The 9176-nt window shown below is 32.5% G+C and overlaps 1 protein-coding gene and 1 pseudogene across 1 annotated transcript; both read left to right on the plus strand.

Annotated features, from left to right (window-relative positions):
• The first annotated feature begins 1680 nt into the window (after nucleotides 1-1680).
• Nucleotides 1681-5541, plus strand: LOC123274028 (annotated as a pseudogene).
• On the plus strand, nucleotides 5541-7373 carry LOC123274030 (ATP-dependent DNA helicase pfh1-like). The gene is made up of 2 exons (XM_044741529.1): nucleotides 5541-6543; nucleotides 6610-7373. The coding sequence occupies exons 1-2, from the start codon at nucleotides 5648-5650 to the stop codon at nucleotides 6779-6781; spliced, it is 1068 nt and encodes a 355-aa protein (XP_044597464.1). The 5' UTR covers nucleotides 5541-5647; the 3' UTR covers nucleotides 6782-7373.
• Nucleotides 7374-9176: the final 1803 nt, after the last annotated feature.

The following is a 9176-nucleotide window of genomic DNA, read 5'->3' on the forward strand; positions in this document are numbered from 1 at the left end:
TTGAAATGTTGAATCATTGCCTTAGTACTAGTTTTGCGTTAGAATTATTTTTGAGTTAAAATAATTTTTGTTATTAATGCGACATTGCCGACAGAATATATTTGTTGTTGAATAAACCGTTGCTGGATTAGAATTGCACGCCTCAATTTTTTTCAATTGTTGTTGCTCTGATTAACCGATCCTATCGTCCAATTTCGATTTCTTTGTCCGTCGATTGCCGTTATTCGATTTTTGAATCTCTTCACCACCGACCCGCCGCCCAACGAAGATCAACAGCGATATCGACCCGTGGAACATTGAGTTCCTGGCGCCCAACCAAATCTACGAACCAGGTAGGCCAATTAATTTTTGTTGACCTGATCCGGTCCTGTCGACGCCAGTGCCGGAAAAGGCATCACAAAGATGATAAAATTTTATTTTGTTGAGGAAATTTTTTTTTTTTTATGAAAATTATTTATATTCTGAGTAATTTTTTTTTCTGAAATTATAATTATAAATATTATTATTATTATTGTTATTATTATTATTATTATTATTATTATTATTATTATTATTATTATTGTAATAATAATTTTTATTATAATTATAATCATAATTATTGTTTTTATAATTATAAATAACAGAAAATTTTTTATTAGAGAAAATGCACAAAGGCATCACACTATACACGCCTAAATAAAGTATAAATTCAGTTTTCAAAATTTCTACAACAAAGTACACTTCAATGCTATCGTAGAGTATCATACAAATTTTTCCCACAACAACTTTGTATTGGTATCCTTCCCTTGAAACAAATAATCCATCCCCATGACGATATACTATACCGTTTTTGACTATTTCATAGCACTCAACAAATTCATCATTCAATACGATGTTTGATAAGACTTGTTGAATACTGTCGCTGTATTTCTTCATGTCAAATTTTATGCTATTCTTTAATTCTATATCAGCATCAATTTCTCCGCCTGAACGCACAAAATATTGATAAAGTTCGTGTTATATACTCAGTGACTTTGTGATATTTATGAAATTCTTCGAAAATCGTATTGCTCGTTTCATGAAACAATGTTTACTTTCGCTCCGTAATTTCCATGATTTCATTAATGGTCCAAATTGACGAATAAGAGCTGGATAATGTAGAAGGTAATGATGTTTTGGACGAAGAGGCTGTGGAAATAATGACCGTCGTAAATCGATGTATTCGCGAATAAGTGTATCTAAATAAACAATAAACGTTTCATGAATCGCAGGAGCACATATAATCTCGATAATTTTCGACAGCAATAATATGCATTTCCAAGTATCATTATCAATATCATCAATTTTGTCATGAATTATTAACGGCAATAACACCGGCACACAAAAAAAATTAAGTAGAATGAACATTTGACCGAACCTTCCTAAGGGTACGTATTTTGGTCCGCTAAATCCGAATTCGAGGTCATTTTGACCCCTACACCCTCGAAATTTCGAGAAAACTTCGAAAAACCGTAAAAATGATGAAAATCGGCAGTTTTAATGATAAAAAAATTTTTTGGAACTAAACTAAGCGTGATTTTCATGTATTTCGATCCGCTCAATATGAATCGAAACTTTATTGAGACCACGAGCCGTTTTAAATGTAAAAAAATCACACAAACCCTCCAAAATTCCGAAAAAAGTATTTTTTTTTTTAAGTGAAACTTCTTTAGAATCGTTGTGATTTCAAACCGGATGCAACGAAAAAACGACAGGTAAGAGACACAAATACAAAAATGTGTAGGATGAAGCCAGGGGAAAGAATGAGACAGAAATATACATACAATTTGTATATTATCGGTCTCTCCTCTTTGTTCCATACTTCGTAGCGTCCCCACTCCCGTCTTCTAAGCATAGTCGCCTGTAATTTGTGAGCCAGAGCGAGAGAGCAGATGTCAGTGTGTATGTATATTGCACACTGTTTAATACGTGCTTGTATTTGAGCATTTAACGTGTGTAGTGCATGTGAAAACTACGTGAGCTTACTGTACACTGTATGCGGCTGCGTATTACAGCGTTTTAGTAAGATAGCGTGGTGTGTTATTATTTAACTGTTTGTGAGTATTTTTATATCTTGTACTAAATAATAAATTTTATAAAATGCCGAAAACTAATGCCGAAATGTGTCGTCAATATCGACGCAAAAAAAATGAAATTAAAATGAAAAAAAATTCAGCAAAAAGTTCAACAGAACGTAGTCGCGAGTTTCGTGCACGTAAAAAACAATTATTGAACAATCAAAATAGATGTTCAGATATAAGTGTCAATGTGACTGATGTAATAAATGGTAAGTGTAAATATTTTTTAATCCTGTTTTAAGTATAAACTAATATATCAATGTTTTCAATCAATAAATTTGATTTTTATTTTAAACTGATCATGGATTATATATATATATATATATATATATATATATATATATATATATATATATATATATATATATATATATATATATATATATATATAACCTCAATACATCATGTGTCTAACCTTATTTATTTTTTTCTGTTTTAGACCACTCTCAGCAACAAAATAGTGTTCCAACGGGATATAATTTAGTAAATAATGATTGTAAGTACTAATAATTAATACTAACTTTCATCATTTAATGTTAAATAATTTAAAGAAATTTTTCAATTTAATAATAATTTTAATGAAAAAACTTAAAAAACTTAAAAATTTAATTTAAAAACATGTACCTAATTTACAATTCATGATTTAAAATATTAAAAAAAATTTAATTTAATTTAAACTTATATTCAATAATTCAATAATTCTTAAATTAACAAAATGATTTAATATTTAGATTTATAGGAAAAAAAAAACAATTTTAAGACGGATGAATATTTTTGAATGGTAAAAAAAAATGTAAAAATTCAAAATTAAAATGATATTAAAAAAAATAATTTAATTTTAAACTAAAGCGTGGATAATTTTTAAATGGCACAGATAATTTAATTACTATATTTGAAAATAATCATTATCTTAAAATGAGTTTTAAAATTAATTTTATATACATTTTCGAATTTACGATGTAAAAATTTTAGTTTTTAAGGAATTGATTCTCAATACACAGTCGATAGATAACTCGTTACATACTTTGAATTGTTTTTCAGATAACCCTCCAGTAGATGTACAGCCAGAAATTCCATACTCACGGTTTCGTCGAAATAAGTTTGCTCATAAAGAATTTAACGACAAGTTTTTAAACAATATGTTTGGTCATAAGTGCTCCGTTTGTGATCGATTGTGGTTTAAGTTAGATTTAAAATCACCACGTGCTGAAGATGAACAATTATTAAGGGTAATAGTTGAAAATTACAATACAGTTGAAGATATTTTACTGTGCAACACGTGTTACCAAGCAATTGGGAGGAAAGTGATTCCTATAATGTCTACTTATAACGGTTTTAAATATGAAAAAATACCTGAGGTTTTACCACCGCTTGACTTAATTTCGGAAAGACTTGTCTCACCACGAGTTCCATTTATGCAAATTCGACGGTTACGACATGTTCATGGGCAATATGGAATTTATGGACAAATCATTAATGTACCAGTCGAGGTAAACAATATGGTAAAACTCTTACCCCGTAATGTCGATGATGATTACTGTATTAACGTACACATTAAAAGAAAAATAATACATAGATCAAGCTATTTAATGGGACTAGTTAATAAAGGACAATTCGTGCATGGCTTCAGTATTTGCTTCAAACTCCACTTTATTTATTTTACGATATTAAAATTGATGAAAGCTTCTTCAACAATAATAGTAATAATGAAATCGATCTAGAAGAAATGAGTGAAGATATACCGGTCGAAGAGAGTCTAACAGCACAACAGAAAACTCTACTTTGGAATGAAGATATGTATTTACGGATCGCTCCTGGAGAATATAATATTCCCAAAAGTATAATTTTTGATGAACATGCCGAAGAACTTTCTTTCCCATCGATTTATTTGGGTCATTTCCGAAAATTCAGAGAGGGAGTAAATGCAACACCGTTCGCAATAGCAACTAGCGAATTACGAAGATCAGATCGGCGTGGAGTTACTCCACATCATTTATTATATCTAGCAATGAAAATTATGAGGTTAAGAGTTCGTGACTCGCTTACGATTGCATTTAAACATGTGGGAAAAAATACTAATATTACACGGCAGCAAGTTGAGTCAGCTGACTACATTAATAATTGTATCGAAAGTAATTTAGCTTTTCTGCGCTCAATACCAAATTCAGTATGGTATTGGAGCGATCGAAAAAGATCTTTTGCGATGATTCGGCAACTAGGAAAACCTACGATGTTTCTTACTTTGAGTGCCAATGAAATCGGATGGACCAATTTAATACAATTATTGTACAAATTAAAAAATAACGGTACTGAAATTTCAGCTGAACAAGCTGCGTCACTGGATTACATATCTAAGACTACACTAGTGAATGAAGATGCTGTGACCTGTGCTATCTATTTTAATAAAATAGTCAATATATTGATAACTATTCTCCAATCAAAGAAGAACAGCCCATTTGGAAATTATTATGTTGTCGACTATTTTAAACGAATTGAATTTCAGCATCGTGGTAGTCCTCATGCACATATTTTATTGTGGCTGAATGACGCTCCATCAGATCCTCTTGGTACAAACTATCAAGATACTGTAATGATGATTGATCAATTGATATCAATTTCTTCATCAGAAGCTTCTGGACATATTCGCTTGCAAAGTCACAAACATACCTTTACCTGTTATAAAAAAGTACATGCCAATCAACCTCAGAAATGCCGATTTGATGCTCCATTTATGCCATGTAAATCCACTACAATATTAAAACCAATGCAGAAAGATCATCCAGGATATGCTGATTACGCTAAGCGGTATAAACAAATACAAATTAATCTTGAGAACAATGATTACGAGAATATTGAAATGTTTTATGCACAAAATCATATAACTTCTGATAATGATTATTTTCATATTCTTGAAGCTGGAATTACCAGACCTAAAGTATTTTTGAAGCGACAACCTAAAGAAAAATGGCACAACCCTTTCAATCCTTTTATTCTCAATGTCTTACAATCAAATACAGATATGCAATTTATTATCGAAGAATACTCATGTGCAGCGTATGTTGTTGAATATGTCAATAAAACTAATAGGGGTATAAGTAATTTACAAAGACAAATTCATGAAATCATGGATGAAAACCCTGAGTTTGATATAGTAGAAATAACTAGAAAAATGAGTGTTAATATGCTCAACACCGTTGAATTAACAAGCCAGGAAGCAGCGTGGTACCTTCTTCGTGAACCTATGTCTAGAAGTTCAGTCTCCATAGTTTATATTCCCACCGTTTGGCCTATTGAACGACAGCGTATTAGACGAACACAAAAAGAATTAGATGAATTAAATATCGATGAAGATTCAACAAGTATTTGGAAGGAAAACTGGTTTGATAAATACGAGAAGCGGCCACAAGAAATGGAAGAATTATCACTTGCACAATTCGTTTGCTAATTTTACTAAAAATTCGCAAGGTGATTATATTCGTCGAAAGCAACAACGCATCATTCGTTATAGGAATTATGACATAGCCTCAGATATAAATGAGTATAAAAGAGAAATGGTGACTTTGCATATCCCATTTCGGAATGAAGAATTCGAGATTCTTGAAGAGATGAAATTTATTAGGATTTACGACGAAAATGAAAATCAAATTCTGGAGCGACGTAAAGAGTTTGAATCTGACTTAGACATTAATAAAACTATAGAGCTATGCCGAAAACTATGTCGCGAAAATGAAGAAGCAGACGATGACGATGAGATTCATGATATTGCCACTAGATTTCCAGAAATTAATCCATTCCAAACGCTATATGACAATCCGAATTCGGATGTAAACAGTGATTTACGTCTCGCAACCCTAAATAAACTTGGTGCCATTGCAAAACGGAAAGAAAATTTAATGCCTAACGACCAATATTATGAGCTGATGAAAATGGCAAACCAAAAACAAAAGGAACTTTTGATGCACGTCATTTACAATCTTCAGTTGGAAGATCCTCCTCCGCTGCAAATATTTTTTACAGGACCAGCTGGATGTGGTAAAACATTTGTTATTAAATTATTAATGGAAATTTATAATCGATATTCTGAAAGTGATGGGTTTTGTAATGCTTATATCGCTTGTGCTTCTACTGGTAAAGCTGCTGTGGCTATCAATGGGACAACAGTACACACTGCACTGAAGATAAGTCTTTCAAAGTTGCTTCCTTTATCAATTGAAGTAGCCCAACAATATAGATCACTTTTTAAATATGTTCGTGTATTGATTATCGATGAAATTAGTATGATTGGAGCCGAGTTGTTGTCCCAAATAGATTCAAGGTTAAAGCAAATCACCGGTAATTTTGAAGTCCATTTTGGTGGATTAGATATAATTTTGATTGGTGATCTACGTCAACTACCGCCAGTTCGTGCTACCCCAATTTACAAACAAATAAAACGACAAATAGCAGGTTCAACACTATGGCGAGGGTTGAAATTTTTCGAACTAAACGAAGTTATGCGACAAGCTAATCAAAGTTTTGCAACAATATTAACAAAAATTGGTAATGGACAGTTGTTAGATCAGGAAGAGCTAGATTTAATTGAGTCACGGATTTACTCTGAAGAAGAAGCTGAGAGACTTTGTCCAGACGGTATACGATTGTTTTTAATAATCATTCAGTTGCTGAATACAACAATAAAATTTTGAATTCTATAGAAGAAAAAGTGAATTCAGAGGCAACTGATATATATATTGGATGTAGAAATGTTGAACAGCAAACTTCTATGCGTCAAAAATTACATAAAATGTCAACTATTGATACAGGAGGTTTGCCATATCAAATTACATTGGTTTTGAACAAACCATACATGATAACAACTAACATCGATGTATCAGATGGATTAGCAAATGGTGCGACGGGAAAATTAATTTTCATTGAATATAATGACAAAGGAGAGATAGGTCGTTTATGGCTAGAATTTCCAGAATCTCCAAAAATCGGAGAAAAATTGAGAAGAAAGGCAGCGGCATCAATTCAAAAAAATAATCTTCATCCACTGGCAGTACCAATAGATCGCAGAACATCATCTATACCACTAGTACCTAATAAAACCGTTATTGTAAAACGTAATCATTTCCCATTAGTCTCTGCATGTGCAATGACGATTCACAAGTCCCAGGGAGCTACTTTTGGTGAGATTGTATATGAATATGATAAATCACACGTTCAACAACTCCTGTACGTCGCATTATCACGAGTTACATCAATAAACGGCTTATATCTCGTTTCAAAAAAAAATGATAAAAAATTTTACCATGGCCGAAGAGCGTCAGTATCTACAATTGATCTACAACATGAATTTCGAAGGCTGAACTTGAATCGACTTGAGACAATTACAAATGTTTTATATGATTTCTTAAATAAAAGAAAAGGGATGTCACTGTTTACCTTTAACTGTCAAAGCTTACGAGCTCATGTACAAGATCTGCAACATGACAATATAGTGTCATCGTCAAATTTTTAATTCTTTCGGAGACATGGATGAATAATGAAGATATTGTAGACATTCCAAATTTTAATATTGTTGTTAATTACAAAAGACCACGTACGAGGGCAGGCGGAGTAGCAATTTATCACAACGTAAATGATGGAGCCCGTGTTGTTACGCCACAAATGGATCTCAATGCACAACAGCTAGAATCATTGTCTGTTCAGCTTTCGAAAGTTGGAGAAATATGTGCCTGTGAGAGCAGAAATGACCAAGGAGATTTAATTTTGATCGTAGCAATTTACATCTTTCCCAACCAATCAATAAAATCAGTTATTGAATTTATACATGAAAATTTGATCAAATATACCCCAGAGGTATCGCGAATTCTCAAAAAGAATTATGATAAAATTCCGATGATTTTAAGTGGGGATTTTAACATAAATTTTGCATCAGATACAGCGCTTCCTTTGATTGAGTTTCTCGATACAACATTTTATTTAAAAATGTGTAACAATCGCACTCAATCAACTACAAGATCAAAAACGGTAATAGATGCAGTGTTCCAAAGATATATCAACCAAATTGAAACTAAAATATTTGTATCGTATTTTAGTTATCATAAGCCTCTTGTATCATTTGTTGAAACTGAAAATATGGAACTTGAGTAATAGATTATGTAACATATGTTAAATAAAATATAAAATATCTTCTAAAATTAATCAAAATACTTTCATTTTTGAACAATTAAACTTTGTAATTATCCTACCCTTGTTATAAATATTCATCTCATTCTTTTGTCGATTCACTGAAGTTTCACTTCTATCGTGTGTGAATCGCACACACACCTTTTATTTTTTTTTTACTCTTGTTTTTGAAGACTTAATTGCTTGTGCATGTAACCAGGGCACCTCCACGTCGTGACGGTGGGCAACAGAACCATCTGGCAGAGTCCCTGGGTTAACGGCGTGTGTGCCGTCATGGCAGTTACAAGTGATAAGTACTTTACGATGCAGGGAGTCGGAGCCCCTGTATCGGCGTCTGGTCAGGGTGAGAAAGCAGGCTCGCAGGCGTCGTCATCAAGCGACTGCAGCTCTTCAGAAGTGGAAAACTTGGCTACTGGAGAGTATACTAATACAAGAAGTAATTCTCATCTGTGTAATAAAAGTCCTGATTCATTTTGTTACATTTGTGGAGAATTCAATTTGGAAAGGAATCGAAGATCGTTATCTGATAAGATCAAACAAATTTATGAAGAATGTTTTGGTCTCCAAATTACTAACTTGGATTCAGCATGGGTTCCACATACGATTTGTAGTCGATGTAACATGATGTTAACCCGGTGGAAAAAAAAACAAGAAACAGGACAACTCGAAATTCACAATACCAATGATATGGTCTTCACCAACTGGTTTACAGAATTGTTATTTCTACGATCTTTATTTCAGGATGCAAATTTTGAAGGAACAATGAACGACACAGAAAAAGCAGCTTGGGTAAGCTTCAAAAATGTTTCACAAAACTTTTTGGGAAATAACAGAAGTGAGGATTACAGCACTTTAGTTGACGCATTGCTGGAAAACTACAAAAATTTGGGTTGTTTGATGAATCTC

This window comes from Cotesia glomerata, unplaced genomic scaffold (genome assembly GCF_020080835.1).
Source record: "Cotesia glomerata isolate CgM1 unplaced genomic scaffold, MPM_Cglom_v2.3 scaffold_19, whole genome shotgun sequence".
Taxonomy (NCBI): Eukaryota; Metazoa; Arthropoda; class Insecta; order Hymenoptera; family Braconidae; genus Cotesia; species Cotesia glomerata.